The sequence below is a fragment of the Fulmarus glacialis genome, unplaced genomic scaffold, assembly GCF_000690835.1.
Source record: "Fulmarus glacialis isolate BGI_N327 unplaced genomic scaffold, ASM69083v1 scaffold9363, whole genome shotgun sequence".
NCBI classification, from domain to species: Eukaryota; Metazoa; Chordata; class Aves; order Procellariiformes; family Procellariidae; genus Fulmarus; species Fulmarus glacialis.
In genome coordinates this window covers 29960-50212 of record NW_009202265.1, presented here as the reverse complement: position 1 = coordinate 50212, position 20253 = coordinate 29960, and the positions used below count along the sequence as shown (strand labels likewise).

The window sequence follows — 20253 nt, the reverse complement described above, 5'->3', positions numbered from 1 at the left end:
AAACTACAGTATTTTTTGTAATTGCAACATGTATGAATTGACTAGTGTGTGTCTGAAAGCACTGTTTGCAAACTTTAATAAAATTATTAAATTTCATCAATATTAGCACAGATATCTGCCTGTATATAGAATAAAAAGAAGACTCTCTACACTCACTATGATACTTGCTAACTACAGTTACGAGGCTGTTCCTAAATTCTTAACTCTATTCCTAAACCCTATTCCTAAATTAGCTAAGCCTGGGTCTAATATGTTAAAGTGAATCAGTAAAATGTTACTCTTCTGTATGAGGTTTTATTTACACCAGCCCTGTGAACTTCAGCCTGATTTGTGCAGGAAAATCCTTGTGCATTGCCTTACAGTCTACTCTTAAGCATTTATGACTTTATATGTTACAGATAATATTCAGATAACAACATCTGTAAATATATACTGCTTGTTGATCTTATATGCCCGAACAAGAAAAAGAGGAGGTTAATATATTGATATAGTAGAGCAGGTCTGCCTCTGCCTCTCAAAAAAGCCACTTTCGTAATCAAGAAGGACTGACATATGCTGTACTATCTTAATTCAGCACCATGCGTGTATGCATGAAGATATGGTCTGTAATTACATGGTCACATAGTATTTCCCCCTTGCCTTTCTGAGTTTACAGAATGGAGCTGCATGGGGATATGGATGAATCAGTGCTGTGCAGGAATGGCAGAAACTGTCTTTAGAGTCTCGCCATGTTTGCTGCGAAATTCAGAAAGTGAGTAGTGAAGGAGGCTGTGGATGCCAGGAAGAGAAATAATGGGATATGTTTAAGACAGCTGAAGAACTTGCTTCCATGTCTGTCTCTGCTGGAGAGACCCTTTTTTTTTATCGTAGGCAGGTCACCTTACCCAGACTTTTCATAGGAGTTCACTGACTGTGGCCTTCATTTTCTGAGTGCTTGATTTGAGGCTGTACTATAGTGTTAAATAAGTGCTGAACACACAGAGCTGCAAATGAAAGCAATCAGTGCTGTGCTTTGAGCATATAAAGTGCTCTATATTGCTATGTACTTGGAAAAAATTGGGTCCCATCTGTATCAAACTGGGTTCTCCAAGTTAGTAGATTTTTTTTAACCTCAATTTCTCTATACCTCCCCTTTCTGAAATTGCAGAGTTGCCTACTCATCTCTTAGGACATAATGAAGATAAATTCATTAATGTTTGTGCAGCAATAAAAAGTCAGTAATGAAATGAATAATTTGGCTTTCAGAATGGGTTGAAGAGATGTAGTAAATAAAACACGTGGCCATATGTTAAGCAGTGAGAAGAAAACAAAATCTTGAACAGCTTTTCACTAAATAAGTATCAATAATTTTGTGCAGTGAATAGGGCAAGAGGCTTTGCCATAAGGTAGAGCTTGATCAGGAAATTAAAGACTGTGTCACAAAGGAAGTATCTTAATGTGTTTTTTAAGATATTCGAGTATTTTACTTTTGTGATATTATTAATGGGTCTAAAAACATGTTTTGTTTTGTTTTTTCATTTATAATCCCATAGTTATTTTTCAAAGACTTAAACTGGAAAATAATGTTACCATGTAGCACTATACTGAAAGTCATATGAAACATCAGTGGGTTTGGATTTGCTACACGAACCCCTTTTACTACAGCTAATGAATCAACTGAGAGTAGCAGAAGGTTTTTGTCCCCACTGTAGACAAGCACTAGTGAAGGGTAATGCAGTAAGCCAGAAGAAGAATTATAAGACTGAAAATTCAGGGATTTAATTTTGGGCTGTGGGGGACACCATGTTTTACTTACATTAATTTCCAATCTCTTTGCCGAGGAGTCACTATCTTCACCTATCATTTTCTCTCCACATCTATCCTGTCACTCTTTTTATACATAATTTTTCCCATCCCGCCAGTGATCTCTATTTTTCTTGTTTACTTCTGCTGCTCATTCTTCAGACATCCCTTCTATATTTCTAGTCAGCTCCCAGCTCCCTTCCCTATCCATCCATGCATGCTTCCATCCCTGCTGACTGCCAGCTTTGATATTCCTGCACAAGCCTCTCAGCATGTCTCAATGTCTTTGCCTCATTTGCTTAGTAGATTCCAGTGGTCCCAGCCAGCTCTATCTCCTGAAATCCAGTTCAGTGCTGGAATTTAGTACACCGCTGATTCTAGTCCTAGTCTCCTGCCTTCTACCTATTTTTCATTTGATCCTAATTGCTACCTCAGTTTCTCCTCCCTTCCCCATCTCCTTGTCTTTCACATTCTTTTCCTTGGACCACATTCTGCTTACCTCTCCACAGTTCTTTCTCTAACCCCCAAAATCTCACTTCCATACTTCTTTTGCTCCTGCCAACCCACTAGCACAGGGGAAAACATGCTGCTCCTGCTGTCCTATAGCAATCAGTTTCCAGTGCACCGTACAATGACAGACAGCAGCAAAAGAATAATAACAAGAAGAGAAAGTTCAGTTTCACTAGAGTAAGGATGCTATAGTTGCAGTCTGGTTGTACAGGGGAGCTGCCAAGAGAATTTGTATTTTAGAAGACCTGTTTAAGCTGCAGTTCCTCTATGAGGAACATGCTCATTGTTTAGAATACATAGGAACTTGGGTGAAGAGGTTTGTGGAGGCTCTGTGGGATGTGACTGAATATGCACTTTGGTGAGCTCTCAGCACTGTGGGAAGTGTGTGTTCAATGAGTATGGATTCCTAGGAGAATTTCCGCTCTTCAGTACAAGTGGCTTTTCTGAGCATGGGTAAGTAGAATTTTTCAAAGCTATATTGCTTGGCTGAATTTGGGCAGTTTTATCCAATGTGGCACATGCAAGACACCATTCTGTCTGCCAAATCTTGGGTTCCAGTTTAAAATCACTGGAACAATAAAGATTTCCAAAACATATATGTACATATAAAAACCTATTTGTCCTAATGCTATTCTTAGAAGTGGCTGAATCATTTTGATGTAATTTTTAAAAAAATGCATATGATATCCAACCTGCAGCAGAGATTCAGCACAACCGATTTCAGCCCAAGCAGTTAAAGGTTTACTGAAGTTATAAGCAAACTAAAAGACAGATGTGTGGTGGGAAGTCTTCATTAAGCTTACAAATGTGTGGCCCTATCATCTTGTCTGAAGTCATTAAGAAGAAATTTTAAGTTCAGTTCTTGTTCAGAAGCTTTCTCTGAATCTTTTTCAGTGCTATCAACAGAGCCACCTCACACGACATTTCAGGGTTTTAGCTAAATTGGCACTGTAGATTTGTGCTTATTAGGCAGTTGTGAGCAGGGACTCTATAGGCAAGGGTTGTCCTTTGCTTCCACAGAGATAGAATTATGTTGCTGACAATGAAAATTAACGTGGGGGGTTATTATTGAAACTATGTATGGCAGAAAGAGCATTCAAATTAGACAATCATGTAGCAAATGTAAAAGTAGTGCAGTATACAGAACAGTGGGAATTAAAAAACTTAAATGAAGGAAAGAGGAAATGAAAGATGGAGGAAAACATCTAGTATGTCATACTGGTTCAGTAAAAAGAAAAACGGATACAAATAAATCCACCCATGCCATTCTGTTGCTGTGATACAAGAAGCTTTACAGCAAGACTGGGTGACCTGAAATGCTTGACTTGGCACTGCGAGAACCCCTAGACATAATGGGCATTTCTGAATTCAGAAAAATCTGTGTATGCAGTCTACTCTATTTCAGTATTTATGAGTCACCCATTATTGTGCTAAGAACCAATTGATAATGCTAATCTTCAGAGCATGCCATGCGAGTGTCTCCAACAAACTTGGCAGTGGACTCCAAGTAATCAATAGGACAGCATAATTCCTGACCTCAAACAATGCAGCAAGAAAAGACTAGCTTTAGGTATTGAAGCACAGCACTGAAATTGGAAGGTTCCTGTAAGCTATTGTAGATGAAGCGGACAGAGATGTGCCATGTTATGGCTGTGAATCCCAAACACACTAAAATACTACAGTACAAATCAGGAACATTCCATAAAACTGCATAATACTTGAGTAATGACACAAAAGTTTGTTATCCAAATTTTCCAGATTGGGACTGGAGGGGGCAAGGGAAGACAGTAACAGAAGGGGATAGGAGACAGCAGGGAGGCAGGAAGATATTGCTGTCTTTTACTACTTTTGCTAATTTTGATGAGCAGACTTTTGTCCTTTCCTCCTGTCTCAATAACAGAGTTTGACCATGTGTCAATATACTATATTTTGTATAGTACAGCTACAGCTGAGCCAGGAAACCCAGTTTTTGCAGGAGATTTTTGGAGGAATTTGTGGTGGAAGTCTTGGTGAAGATTCTTACACATCACTCAACCATTGTGAACTGGGTTGGAGGGGCAGCTAAACCACCTGTGTTGTCTTTCCAAGAAAAAAAAAGACCACATCATGTATGCGTATGTTAAAGAAGCCAAACTTTTTAAATCTTAAGATTTAAGTGATATTTGCAACAAATAAGTTTGTAAAAAATCCATGGACTGCTATATATATGCTATAGAATATTTGTCAGGTAATTGTGGAAAATCAACAAACAGACAAACAAAAAAATCCAAAGAAAATAATTCTGTAAAGGTTATTTTTTAAAAATTCAGAAAGTGTTTATGTTCAGGGAAAAATTTATTCACTGTAAATAGATCACCTACTTCTGCCTGTGACACTTAACATCAAGAAGGGGGAATATTTAAACTGGAGGCCTGTAGTTAGCTACGTGACAAGACATAGTACAAGAATTTATTCAGGTCAGAAAAAAGTATCCTTAAAAGTGGAAATAAAGCCAAAGTGATGTTAATAAAACTGAACATAGAAGTTGGCTAAGAGGAGCATATATGTGAAGGTACCTAAAAAAGATAAACAGGAATTGTTAAAGTATCTCAGAAATAGAAAGCCTGCAGAAGAGTCATTAGGTCTGCTAGACCACCAGAGGATAAGGAGTCAATCCAAAATGATCAGGAGATGGCAAAGAAAATAAATTCTTTTACTCTAGTATTCTCAAAAGACAAAGGAGAAATATATGCACTAACAGAATTCTTTACAGATAATTTCAGAAACATACTGTTAGTGAGCCAAAAAGAGGTGAATAATTCAGAAAGAAAGTCTAGAAGGTAAATGAGAAGGATTTTACAGTGTATTTCAGAGAGAAACCCAAAAACTGAGTCACTAATAAAATATGTCATTTAAATGACATTTTAAATGAGCTGTTAATTAACATTGTGAATTTCTTTGTAAATACACTCTGAAGGATTATTCTGGAAACTGTGAATGGGAGAGCCAATCTCACCACTTACATGATGTATTGGAAACTCAGCTCAAGTAGGAGGTAGGAAAAAATGCAAGAAATCAGGGACAGTAGAAGCATTTGTGTGTGAAGGGACGTTGAATACACAGATTGAACAGCAACGCAGGAAAGTAAACCAAGGCTGAACAAGAGGTATAAAAAAAAAAGGTGAATGATACTGTGAAGATCCGGTATTCTTCTTTTTTTCCCACAGGCTAGAAATGAGCACCTAGTAAACTGGTGAGGGTCATGAGGAGACTCTCATTGACTTTCTGATCTTTGGGTCAGGCTCTTAGGCTTAGGTTCACCCACCTAACTTCCAGTATTTAGCTGCAGTGCCAAGGTGAAAAGTCTCCACTCCAAACACTAAACTTCACTCTAAAATCCCTCTGTAGTCAGGGAGGAATTAGACAATTCAGCCTGCGTAAAGTCTGAGTTGTGCCTTGAAGATACCTGTCTCTCCCTCCAGAAGGAGGAAGCTTAGAGCAGTGCCTGAAATTAGGCAGGGTGTATCCAGCATGTTGGATAAGAATTAACAGTGAGGTTTAATTTTCTTTTCTAAATAACCGTGATGGAAATGTATTAGTCTTCAAGTCAGACAATGCTAGTGCTCTTCATGCCTTATGCTGATGGGGGAAACAGCAGTTTCTATGAACCGTAATGGCAGCCGATCAAGTACCGATCAGTTGGAAAAGTTAGACTATTCTCAATATAGATTCATGCTTCAATGCCTTTCTAGAGATGGCCAAGTAGGAAAAGTATCCCTTTTTGCATAATAAATGATGAACTGTACATCTCCAATCACATCTGGAAAACATTGCTGAGCTTCATTCTGAATAGCTGACATTCTCTGTTAATGGTTTTGTCAGCATATGCTTCTTTTGCATCTTGCAAAATATTTGATAAAATATTAATGTAGAAATAAAACAACAAAAATACAAAACACAGATTTTCCAATTTTCTGATAAATGAGTATGGCTCAGCATAAGCTTACCAACAGGTTTTTTCCACCTTTTTACACCATTATCAGAGTAAAACACACTTCTTTTCCTGATTTACTCTGAGACTATGGGAGGGAGACTAGAAAGCAGTCAATCCCAGCCAGCAATGAGAGAAAGGGAGAGCTTGCTCAGCAGCCGGGCTGGAAAGGGTACCCCACCCCTCTAAACTTCTGGGGAGAACATTCCTTTTCCTTCTCCAGCAGCTGGAAGTAAACTGCAGTTAAAGAAAAGAAAAAAAAAAGTAGAAAAAACTAGATTAAGAAATAATAAAGTGCTGGGCATATTAGCTGGTGATAATGAATCTTTTCTACCTTCAGAAGCTAAGAAGCAAAAAGAAGTGGGGTAGATGAGAGCTGCCTCTCTCCAGCAGCCAGAGCGGTGAGGCTGAGCATAGCAAGTGGGGAATACTGGCTGCTGGGCGGAGTGGATGGATAAAGTGGGTGTGATTTGTGACACTCCTTGGGAAGGAGCCACCACAGCGCACTCTGTTCAGCCAGCTTTGCAGTCGGCCTCCTCTGACACAGTAATACGTTTCAACCAGAAGAAAATGAGCATTAGTCTGCTATAAAAATTCAAATGATGCACCACAAAACAAAATGGTACAATTTGATACTAACTGCCAGTTAGCAATTTCTGGTCAATATGACGATCACCACTTAATTATAGGCTTGTTTGCGGGAAGTTCAGCCTTCTAACAGCTATAGATGTAAATATAACACAGTGATTAGAAACAGTTATTAACGGGTTGGTGCCTTTATTCCCCTTGAGTCCTTAAATAAGAAACTAGAAATCCTATTTGAAGATGAAATATGACCACTAGAGGATGCAGTCAAGATCCTGAATGAGTGAGGCATCCTGTTCCTCACTCATGCTCTGCAAGACCAGCCAGAAAATAGAACAAATACTTTCTGGAATATTTGGGTGAATAAATGGCAATTCAGAAGTCAGACAGAATTTATCGACTAAGTAGTGTAACTAGGATAACCCAGAAGTAAATCCACAAGCCCTGCTTTTAGTTATTTTTTTCTTTTCTTGCATATTCTGTGGGTTTTTCTTTATTTTCTTTTGTTAGCTGTTCATCCTTTCCCTCCATTATCTGTTTTCTGTCCATCCCTCCAATCCACCCTTCCATTATCCTTTGCTAGTGTTTACCTTCTCATCCTGACAGTTAATCTCAATAAGCCATTCACTCTACCAGTTGAACCTGGGACACATCTGTACTGAAGACTTATGGGTACCTTTGATTCAGCTATTTATTGAACATATTGAATAACAAACCCCAATTATTTTTTAAAATCTCTCTCTCATTTCATATTTATTTACTTACTACTTTAGTCAATTGATTTATTCTTTCCCCATCCATCCGGCCCTCAGCCACAAACACTTGCTTAATCTTGCTTTCTCTCTCATAACCACAATTACTCACCCACAACTAGTAGATCATCCTTATTTAGGAAATGACTTGCATTTTGGAGAGGGCAAAAGGGATAATAACAACAACAACAACAACAAAATCCAGGACCAAAACAGGAACTACTGGCTGTTGATTGATACATCAGTGATGTAAAAAAAAAAACCCAACCAAAATCGACCCTTGAAAATAATATGTTTCTTAAATAGACTTGAAGACAGAGTCCCAATGCTGCTCATCAGTAGGGAAACTTCTCTGATAAAACAGAGGGAAAGATGATTGATATGCCTGCATGATTATCACAATGCATTTAAATTAAAGGAGAGAAGATTGTTTCAACTTGGCCATGTCTTGTTTTAACTATTCAGTATTTTATTTCAAAAAATAGTATTTGTTTCTCTATACCTTCCTTTGGCCATGGTGGATGCATTTGTTCCTTTATTTGCATCTCAGTAAGTCAGGTTTTTCTAATCTGTGTATGAATATTAACCTAATTTTGCTGCTGGTATCTGCTATTCAACTTTGGCTGAGGCCTGGATTTTGCAATTGAAATCATCACGCATCTTGACTTCATTGGGCTGGGGAAGGTCATAAGGGTCTTCCTTCATAAAATCGGTATAGAATGAGAGTGTAGATTAACATATTAAAGTATATAACGTAGAATATATAACATACAATATCAGCTGCTTAACATATTACTTCTGAAGCTTAACTTTTCCATTTTCCCCTATATTACAGTTTTAGTGCAGACTGCTAACCTTATTTTTGTGTTTAATTCTAAGTCAGTTGTGAGGAAAAAGGTTGGTAATGGCTAAACTCAATAGATCCAACATCAAAAGAAATTTTCAACATTTGGACACAATAAAACCAGGTGTGAATAAAATATCATACTGCAATAGTAAGTGTTATTAAAGTCATTAAAGTACATTTGAACCCAGTGTTCTATTCATTTTCAGAGCTGACATTTGTAAATGTATACAGGCAGGACTCTTGTAAATTTAAAACAGAGCATTAGGACCTGTTCTGGAATCTGTAGCACCATCATACTGTATTTTGTTGATACATAATAATTCATAATTTTGTGTCTTTGAGCAGGAGCCATCACATATTTATAACCGAATAGTATCCTTGTTGGTCAGCATATTAAGTAAGAACAAAAATGTTACTAAAAAGAGATGTTTGTAGCATCTTGGCACAGGTATGCAGACTCTTTGATAGCACACTTCATTACATATCCTCAATATCTGTTCTAATGAATGGTCTTCATGATTTTTCTTGTAAATTTGCTAGCTGCTTTTAAGTTAGAGCTGTTGTGTTTCCATCTTGTCCCTTTGAAAAATGTCGCGACAGTGTGAATCTTAGCCTTTCTGTAATTTTGAAGGAAAATAGGAGAAGTTGTATTATCATTTCTGTCTATGAAATTTATTTCTGAAGTGAATGCCATACATATTTCTGAAATGAATGCCAAATGTATTTTCTAGAAGTGAGTGCCACTGAAAACCAAGGCAGGCAATTTATACCATGCATAATAATGATATTAATTTTTACGGTGTGTATAAGTTACATTTTGATTAGTTTTTTGCATGATTAAAAATTTGCAAAGCCTTTATGGCCCCCTGGAGCCTACCTGTAATAAACAGCTCTCACCTTCCAAACCATAAAACAAGTCTGCAGTACTTGAACATTAGAGCTAATTGCCTTGCTACATCAAAGGGAGCACCACAAGACTGAGAAAAATCACAGAAGGGGGGGTTGGGGAGCGGGGGGCAGTTTCACCTCTAAAGGTTATGTGTTTGTGGCTTGGTGGAGCCCTGTAAAGTTATGGCCTCAGAACTGCTGTTTGCGATTAAGTTGATGGGGAAAGTCTATCCCGCAATCTCTCCCTGCTGCTGACACAGAGTCTTTGTTCACATTCAGATTTCTCAAACTGTTGCCAGGGTCAGGCTGAGGTCAGACACCACGATGATGTATAGGAGAACATGTCTGGGAATTTCTCTCACACTTAAAACACATACCAGAAAAACAGGAGAGCACCCTGCAAAAATTGTCTGATGAGACCCAGATGATACTGTAGCTTTTCTTTTAGTACCTTCATAATTTTCTTTCTCTTTGCCTGACACACACACAATGTTTTATTAATGTGTGCCACGATAGCCCTTACAATTTTATGTCCCCTCAAGATAAGGACACTCAGTAGCACTTTGACACTTCATTTTGCAGCCCAGGGGGATTGGGCCAGTAAATCTAGTAAAAGAAGCAGTGCCTCCATTCCCAAGGATGAGTCGAAAAGGGATTCTCCGTGAGGCCACGGGGCCTGACACTGGATACGAGCCTCATGTGTGCACGCTCAGCATTAACACAGCCGAGGCCAGGGATGATCACAGGCTCCCAGGATCTCATCCCGAACCGCGCTCCCCCGCCACCCTGACAAACACAGCCCCGCTTCCAGCTGCGACAGGGATGCCTACCATGTTTGATTAGCTATCATCGCGGGAGGGGGCGGGGGACTGCAGGGAGGAGAGCGCTGAAACAGCACGAGGCGGGTTTCTATTCTGATGGAAATTTTTTTTTATGTGCAATTATTTTTAAAAGAGGGGACCACCTTTCTCCCTGTATTGTTCCAAAAAGTGGACACGCATGCTTAGTCCTAACCTATTCTACTCTGATGTCAATGCAAAACACATTGATTTGTGGTTGAGATTTTTTTTTTTTTGGTTTGCTTTCCAAAATTGCAGCTGTGTTTTTCTCTTCTGATTTACAAAAGGTTGTGCAGAGAGTTGAGAATCGGATAGGTTTGCCACATCTATTTGCCTAGGCATACAGTTTCAGGGCATGGCTGGCAAGTAAGGCGCTAAGCAGCAATTTTTTTGTGCTCAGCTGCTACATATGACAGAGGATATTTCATTCGGCTGTCAGAATGTTATTAATAAAACATGGGGTGCGAAGAGGGCCACTATTTCCCCTTTCAATCACTATAGCATTTACAATGAAAATTTTATGCAGTGTGTAATTTTCAGTTAATGCTTGACACTTAAAATGTCGGTAGCTGCATTTTGTATGGTTCCTGAAGGGTTAATTGTATCATGTTCCCTACATAAAAGCTCTGCTTATCAAAAGTGAATAGAAGAGTGTATGCAAATGTGTGTCTGTGACCTTTTGCCTTTCCAGGGTTAATTTATATGGTCATTAAAGATTTTATGAAATTGAGCAGCCTGGTGCTTCGAATCCCATTTTACCTTCACCTCCTAATGTATGTAATTCCTACCTGAACCGGGAAATATGTTTTTTTTTTTTTTTTTTTTGTGTGTGTGCTGCAATGAAAACAGCATGCTGTGCTGTAGGGAGTTGCAAGTCTGGTTATCTGGCATTACTCAGATTGCTAAAAATTCATTAAAATGTGACATCAGCACAGTGAGAGACAAATGATCACAGGATGAAAAGGAACAGTGGGCCTTTCACGGATTAGTGCTACACGGCCCCAGCATAGAAGCTAACTGCATAAACAGATTAATCCACCAGTAGCAGCATAGCTAAGATTTACCGAATAATTAAATGGGCTTGAGTTACTGTGAAGATTTCCGTGTAATCTAGCTGGTGTGAACACGTAAGTGAGGTGTGGGTAATACAGCTTCCTCAGAAGCCATAGACCAGGTTGCATCATTTATCCTGGATGGCTCCCCCTGGAGACAAAATCTGAGACTTCTCCCGCAAAGCCAGAGGTTTATATTTAATACAGTACCTAATACCTAATACTTACTGCAATTAGCGGGATACTGCTGCACTAATAGGATTTATAGCTGAATCCCCCCCTTCTTTTTTCTTTTTCTCTTTTTTTTTTTTTTTGGCTCCAAGATGCATTTTTACATGTGCTGGCTTTTGTTCTGGCCCGTGTGGTGTGTGTGTGCATGCATGTGCGTGTATTTTAACACAAATCATTTCTACCCGAAGAATATGAAATGACAGGCTTTAAATCTGTCACACTGGTGGAAAGCGGGTACTCTGATAAAGACACGGTCAGAATTTCTGGATAGATTTCGAAATATTGCAAACTATTCGTAATTAATGTCCAACCTCTTTAAAGTGTTGTTCTTTCCCTCTCCCTTTTCTTCCCCCACCCCTCTGCCCCCCTGTTTTGCCACCCTCTTTTTGTGCTGTTCTTATTACAGGACATATTTTTAAAATGCTGTTAAATGGTCACCGAGTTTCTTTTCTAAGATCTTTCTGTGCTTGTCCACAGAAGAACAAGGTGAAGATACAGAAGGGTCTGCTAAAAGTACATCAGTGGCTGTTGCTGATGATAAAGACTCAAGTGAGAGAGACAATAGTGAAGGCAAAAAATCTTGTAAAGACTCTGGTAAGAAGCTAGAATTTTGTCTTCCCCCCTTTTTTAACTTATGAAATGCTCTTTCATTTTAAACTGTCTGGACATTCCCACTACTATTCATTGCATGTGCATTTTGCATGTGATTTCTATCAGTAGCCTCCCATTGACCTATTTTTAATCATAACCATCTGACAGGATAGATGCGGATAAGTTGAAGAATATTACAGGACGACCAGTGAGATTATTTTTTAATCAAATCAGTTTGTGTGCTTGTAATTTTTTAAGCGCCTTTCATTAATCTTAGCTGTACTTGTGATTCCTCTGATGGCATATTAATTTTTCATAAGCATAGGATTAGGTACCACTTGAATTTTTTCTTCAGTCAGGTTTTGCCCCCCTTTTAACCCAAAGAATGTGGGTTTTTTTGTTATTATTATTTTTTGCTCTTGCTCTCTGATCAGTTACTCTCAAGAATCTGGCCTCTTCCTGGGCATTTATTTGAGGCATTTTGAAAAAAATACACAAAATCCAGTGAAAAAGTTTACAGATGATTCAGCCTAAGAAAGAGGAAATATCATTGAAAACGGATTATGGGTTGGGTAATTTTGATCTCCTGGAATAGACAAAGCCCAGTAATGAAAGCTACTGTCTTTGAAAACAAAACCCTTATGTCATGACATTTACTTGTGCACAAACAAACCCAGGGCCAGCATCTGGTGTAGATACCCAAGGCTTTTTCTGTGTTTAATTTGGCAAATATGTGACTTCATCCATGCTTTTTATGTATGAGATGGAAATCTATGGTCACAATGAATATTACATTGGCTACTTTTGCCGCACGCTATACCTAGTTACATTATGTTGGATTCACTGAAGCAGAAGAAGTGCTGAAACAGGTTGAAGCCTATTAGTTTCAGGTAGTCATATATCTTTTCCTTGTATGCCAATGACAGCAGCATACAAAGGAGGTTGTATTCTCTGTAAAGACATATAGTTGGAGAGAAAATATCATTTTACCTACGAGTTTCTTTACACTCAAATTCTCCCATACTGTAATTTGCTCTTTACATATTAAACATTTTTGGATTTATTTCCAAAAAAACATCACAGGTGGCCCTTTCTATGTTGAATCAATTCAGAAGACTGACTTAAAGATTAAAGCTTCCTTTAGGTTTGCTTATTGGTGTGCTAAGGTCAGTACTCATCACAGTTTAGAACCTCAGCTCCTCTTCAGTAGCTTTGTTTTTTGAGATCAAGAGACTGAAGAAAGGCCGATGATGACAAGGATGATGTTGAGCAAGAAACTGTGTTGTGCTTTAAAATATATATCCCCCTTGGCTGGTTCTCTGACTTGGTGAAAACCGTCTGCAGTGCAGAAAAGCCATGCTCCCAGGCCGACATAGGTCCTCCTGTGCAGTCTCATCAGGGGCTGTCCTGGACACTCACCAGGAGAGGGGTGACAGCCACCTGCAGCCTGCATTTCCTACCGTACACTCTGCCTAGGGGACACTGTGAACCGCTTCAGGGAGTTTATCAGCCCTCTCTTTTTCTTAGGCAGGTCCATCTATAGTTGTTCAAGAAAGAGTATGATATTAAAGCTCCAGCAAAAAAAAAAGATGGAATCTAGAAAAAAATACTGAAGGGGAATTCTCAAAATTCCATCAGGATTAGCTGCTCGTAAGGGCCAAGTTTAATTAGGACAAACCTATATCCAGATGCCTACTGGGTGCACTACAAAAAAACCAGCATAATTGTTCTGCATTCCCGTGCCAGCAATTACACAAATAATTTTGCAGTAACATTCATATAAAAACAAGGGCTGAAATACACGATTGCCTTTGTGCTTTGCAGAAAATAGTTTCTACTGTAAAATCCTAAATCTTTTAGAAACTTTTATTTTCCTAATCTAAATTAGTTCTGCATATGTAACATTCAGACCATCATCTTAATTTTCACTCAGCTGACAAGTATTTCTAATGACTGCATAACTGCTTATGTATAATTGAATGTTAATTTGGGCTTTCTCATGAATTGAGTGTTGCAAGTCTTGCCAAAGAAATCTCAGGAAAACCAATAAATTAATCACAATACTAACAAGTTAGACAGGAAAGTGGTGTGACCCCTCTTTAGCATAGAATCTATTAGACAAGAAAGGATTAACATGTATTTAGGAGCAGTATGTTTGTGTAAGCTGTTGTGCTGTATTGCTTACCTTATCTCAAGGAGTAGAGCTTTCAAAATGAGACTTGGCAATATGCAAGTTATATTTGTTGAATATTCATTCAGAATAGAAAAGCCTACTAATGCCTCATTTATATTGTCATTTAAATCTAGTGCCACTTTAGATTAATTATAATCCAAATTACAGCTCTATGCAGTGCAAGAATTAATATGGAATTTATCCAGATTAATACATTTGCATTGAAAATGTAATATGTCTCTGCCATGGCTAAGGGGAGCACTTTTTAATAAGGTAGTAAACATGAGGAGGGATGGAAATTAACCTTCATTATTGCAATGAAAATTATCCTTTCATTCTACTCTAATTAGAAAGAATACCAGTAATTATAATTTTAGAATTATTTTGAGGCTGAATAACATCATTGGATGTGTCAGAAGTCTTAAATTATGCAATCTTTATCAAATACATAGATTCATAAATAAGAAAACAGTATTTTGATTATGTTTTTTCCAGGATTTTTTTTTTCATTAGTATACATATTTTATTAACTTTCTCCTTCTTGTTAGTCACACAAACATTTTCATTTTTGTTTTGGGGTTTCAAAAATGTTACGAAGGTGGTGGCATCTGAATTACAGTGAGTTATGTCATTTTTATATTAGCAATCTTACACAAGTTAAATAATTCTGTAACTAACTGCCAGGCAATCATTGACTAGTCTATTTCATGGCACTTATTTATAATTAAACTTAGTTTTTGAGCTAAATGTATTGAAATTACATTATTCATCTAAAATAATGCTGTGTATTTTATATTATAAAATGAATTACAGTTGTGTTTCACAATTAGGAAAAAACCCGACAAATAATGTGTCACAAGAATAAAAAGTGCGTATTTAAAACGTGACTAACAACTGGATTTAGTCTTTTCCTACAGCTGCCTAGTAAGAATAGCATGCCAGTGCAACATCCAACTACGAAAACAGGGCCACATGGCATGCTCAGGACCATAATATTTTCTCTCCTCTCTCCCTCTTCCTTCAATACCCTTCCTGTAAGACCGTAACTTTGTTCAGCCTCCCTACAGGAAGCTCCTTAAAGCAGTGAATTCAACACGGAAAGCAGAAAGTTGATACAGCAAGACAAGGCACTGAGTTGTAATAGCTGGACCATTCGCTTGCGTAAGGAGACGATCTCCTTTGTTTTTGGCACGTATGCTCCGGCCTGGGGGTTTTGGTCCTCACCACATGCAGGGGTGAGTGGCATCCCTATGCCAGAGGGAAGAATCAACCCCCTTTTTTTTTTTTTTCGAAGCTCACCATAAGTCACGGAACGGACTCGGTTACTTTACCATAGGCCAGATGTAACTTCGGTCGTTTAAGAAGTAACAGTGCTTGAGGTTGAATGAATCCAGAGCAACAACAAAACAAAAACAACAAAGCCTCTGTAAATTTCGACAGTTTATATAAATATCGTAGTAAACATAGTAAAAAGCTGTGCTTTGTTATGCATTTATTGACCCCAGCACAGTGTTTTATAACTCCACGGTTTTATTATATTAACCGCAAAAGAAACTTTAACCAAAAAACCCCCTTGTTTTTATAGAAACAAGAACTATGTGTTTCATGATTATTATAGGCCCTTTGAAGTAATTAAGTTATTCCATCCTGTGGTGGAAGATGATGTGTAATATTAACCTTGTGTGTGCCCAGGCACACACAGAGTACACTCCAAGCTGAATTTCACTAGCAGTTAATACCGCTGCCAAAACACAGTTAAATGTATTTTCACAAGTGGATTTTGGAGCAAAATTTGGATCTTAATTTCTGTAACAACCTGTTGAGAACAATCTAGCATGATGAGGGAAAGATAAGGTGGAATTGTTTTATTTTGGCTTTTAAATTCATCTTCCTGTATAGTAGTGTCCGTTTACACCAGCTGAGATCCTGGCGCATTTGTGTTTAAAAAGGTACATTTTAAAAGTGACATATGATAAAGGTAAGAAACAGTAGTCAACCATTAGATGTTTTTGACAGTTGGAAATGAAGAGAAGTTAACAATGGTAATAATTTGAATTTGAATTATTATCTGTGATAATAATTTGAACCTATCCTTCTAAAACCTGAGAAGCAACCGTTCTCTGTTAATATAGTATGTAACTTTTTTACTTCCCATAATTCTCACAGTAAATAATAATAAATTTAAATAATAATGGTGTATTGCCAAGTAAATACAGATAGGCTAGGGAGTACTGTATTATCATAAACCAAAGTGAGTAATAAAATGGTGCCTTATGTGATTGCATCATGTAGATTTTGCCTTTAAGCATCGTTAGTCCTTCAGGACATCGGCACAGCACTGATTGAGCAGTCTAAATGAGGCCTCCAGGATCAGTTCCTGAGAGTGTAAAAATTCAGTGGGGCTCCAGAAAGCAGCTTGTTCAGATATTAAACCAATGTTGACAAATTGGTCATTAAAAGTAGGGAAATATGGCAGAAATAAACTTTAATTCAAGCAAGAACAAGCAAAAATTATTGGTCTAAATTACACCAAAAGAAATAATTAGCAACTTAGGAATGAAAATGTGTGGGGAAATCACCATTAATGTATAAGTCATAAAATATGTTTATGTTTTTTTTAAAAACGCCCTTCAGAAAATGTCCCTGTATGATTCAGTTTTCAATTGTTTATTATTGTACCATAAGGATCTGGTATTTACCTTGAAAACTGTTCTCTTATTTTACTTCTCTTTAACGTTGCTCTTTCAATACCAAATATTGCACAAAGTCTATATGAAAATAATAATAATAATAAAAAGTTCTTGGTTTTGTCTACAGAAAAATACAGGTATTTTCTTTGTTCATGTTTACTTTGTTGCCAAAACATCCATGACCTTATTTTTAAATTAATCCTAGGTTATTGTGCAATGAGATGCAATTTGTTCATTTATATGAACCTTATGTGGGTTGAAAAAAATCAAGATAAATCTTCATGCACAGCATACAATCAGATTACCCCTGGACTATATATTTACGTTGGGTCTGATAGCAATCAATGGTTTAGCTTCATTGCATTTCAAGATGTATTTGCACCCAGTGTCCAGTGATAGTGTCCTCACCCTGGAAATAATTTAGTTGCAAATTGACTGGAAGATGGTGAAAATTGAAAGTTAAAATTAGAAATACTCATAATAAACAGCAGAAAAAAGGTCAGATGATGCCGCACTATGATGAGATTGGAATGGTTGGTAAATGAGGTTTTGTGTTTGTCGTGAGATGTATGTGACATGCCTACCCAATGCTCTTGTAATATCCAGCCTAGCAGAAGAGATTATCTGGCAAATTGACGCTGGAAAGAATTTTCTGATGGACTGGGAAATTAGAATTGCACTCTTTTCTTTGATGTGTGCAAGACTGGGCCGCATTACACAGCTAGTTCAGGCATAATATTAAATATAGTATTTAATACTTAATAGTAGAACTATCTATAGAAAACAATTATATTCTGGGTTTGATCACAAATGCCAGACTATAAAAATTCACAGTGTAAACATCTAAGGCAATCACAAATGACTGATCTTTGTATATAATTAATATTAAGTTAGCTCTGAAATCCTACTCTCCACAGTATTTCTTTTAAAGCCTCACTATATTTAGCTTCAGAATTGTAACCAGGCAGGAGTTATCAAAACAGCACAATAATCATATTGCTCAGACAGTTTAGAAGAGCGAGAGGGTAATTAAACAGCAGCAAATTAATTATTTTGGAAAACAGGATTTTTAAACAAAAGACGATTTGTTTTAATGTAATACACAAATTCATACTGAGCTGCTAAAGAAAGCACATTATTGATTAATCTTTAAAGGCAACCTAAGGTTATCTAAACAGTAGAGGAGAGTCCATTTTTAAATGTATTTACAGAGTCTCCACCAAGGATAAAAGTGTATTTTCACCTTTGTGCATTCCAGAATTTTTTTATTCAACTATATTTTTTCTCAGAACTTAAAAAAAGAAAAAAAGACCCTCAAAGACAATACAGACCTTTGGAATCACAGCCTCTTTGTAAACTAGGATATTTTAAAGTTTAAAATGTGCTCTTAAAAATTATGTTTTCGGAACAGGAATAGTCACACCAGAGAAGGAACCAAAAGTGAACACTGTGGTAGGGGCACAACAGCTTCTTCTGGCAAAAGAAGAGGATGGTGCAGCTAAAAAATCAAAGCCTCCAGAGGACAATAAATTTTGTCATGAGCAGGTAAAGGAAAATGTAACAATTTAATTGCATTCTAGAACTCTTTCAAATAACTCAAGAATGAAACAGATGATATGCTGTTAAAATAGCAATATCAGCAAGTTATAAAAAGCACATTGACTAATAGCCTGCATCTTAATTTGATTTTTTTTCAGTTCTATCAATGTCCTTATTGTAACTACAATAGTAGGGACCCAAATCGTATCCAGATGCATGTCCTGTCACAGCATTCAATGCAACCTGTTATCTGCTGCCCCCTCTGCCAGGACGTCCTCAGCAACAAAATGCATCTCCAGCTTCATTTGACCCATTTGCACAGTGTGTCCCCTGACTGTGTGGAGAAACTGCTCATGACAGTAAGTGTTCTGACGCACATGCTACAGAAACGAACTCGGGCCTCTGGGCAATGTATTTGTTGGGATACAGCATTCAGGTAGCCCGAGGAGGGGAGTGGGTCATGACTCTTAGGTTCTGTTGCCAGCTCATCCAGTGACTGATGTCCCTCGGGAAAATGACTGAAGGTGGATTTCAAAGATGCTGAAAACCTGCAGTTCCTCAATGACATTAACATTGGAAAAATCAAGCCTGTCAATGTCTCTAAGTGCACACCTGTAAATCGGGTCTAGTAATATCCAGGTCTCAGAGGTATGGTGACTCTTGTTTGTAAAACAACAGGAGTTCCCTGAAGAATGTAGTTCCCAAACATAGAAGAATTCCTGTGTATAGTTGGGCTGTACTTGCATTATATTATGTGAAATTCACAATAAAATATCAATAACGGTGCTAACTGGAGAACATGATTATTTTAGTGTACAAAATGTCCTGTTTCTTACTTTCTGCCTCTGCATAAAAGACCTTTTAGGTTTTTTGTGAATAAAATGTGAGTATGAAACAGAAAGGCAAATCAAAGAATTGGTAGCAATCCAGTTAGGTCAGTTCTTTAGGATATGGAATATCTGATTTCAAGTACCTACCCTGGATCAGGCAGGGACTTGAACTGGCTTCTCCATGATTGGGGTGAATGCTATAACCAGCAAACTCTATTTGGAGGATGAATCCCATTCCAACCTCACCAGGAAAATCCTGTTCTTCACTGCAAAATTGCACAAACCATGTAAAAATAATAAATTTCTGTGAAAAATAATGACTCAGCACCATTCAAAACAATGTCAGTAAAGACACAATCAGGTCTAGAAAGTATTTATTATTACATCATAGATTGTTAGAAAACAGACCTTCTAAGACACCCTGATTCTGGTTGTCTTGCCTTTCTAGAAGGAAATGCGCTTGGGAATTTCAAGGATCCACCTCCTTAAGGATTTATTTCTGTATTCATAGACTCCTCCTTCATTTATACGGTTGTGGTTGTAGGCCTACCACCTCATTCCCGAGTAATGTAGCAAAAAAAAAGAAAGAATTGAAAGAGCTCTTGACTGAGGGTCTAAGGTTCCTTGTGCCTAGTGCTGATAAGCAAATACAGAATTGGGGATCCACAACGGTGGTTTTAAAGTTTTCTCTCTTCTTTCCTTTTCCTTGGTTTTCTACTAACTATAGCTCTACCAAACTGTGTAATTTTGGCCCACCACAAGGAAAATGCTGTAGAAATTTAACTTTCCCAGACCTTTTTAGGAAACCGGAAAAATTAAGGAAAAACCCCCTCCTTATTGAGGATTATCAGCTTTCTTCTCAAGTTCTCCGTGATTCCCTCTATGCTGATAATGGGGCAACTTTGAAATCTCTCCTCCTCTCCTCTCCTCTCCTCTCCTCTCCTCTCCTCTCCTCTCCTCTCCTCTCCTCTCCT

At 37.7% G+C, this 20253-nt stretch overlaps 1 protein-coding gene across 1 annotated transcript in view; it reads left to right on the top strand.

Annotated features, from left to right (window-relative positions):
- Positions 1-20253, top strand: part of ZFHX4 (zinc finger homeobox 4) — a 122074-nt gene that overhangs the window by 86442 nt on the left and 15379 nt on the right. The window contains exons 5-7 of the mRNA XM_009574229.1: positions 11934-12050; positions 18322-18455; positions 18608-18808. Coding sequence (XP_009572524.1) covers positions 11934-12050; positions 18322-18455; positions 18608-18808 — 452 coding nt within the window. The remainder of the gene's footprint in view (positions 1-11933; positions 12051-18321; positions 18456-18607; positions 18809-20253) is intronic.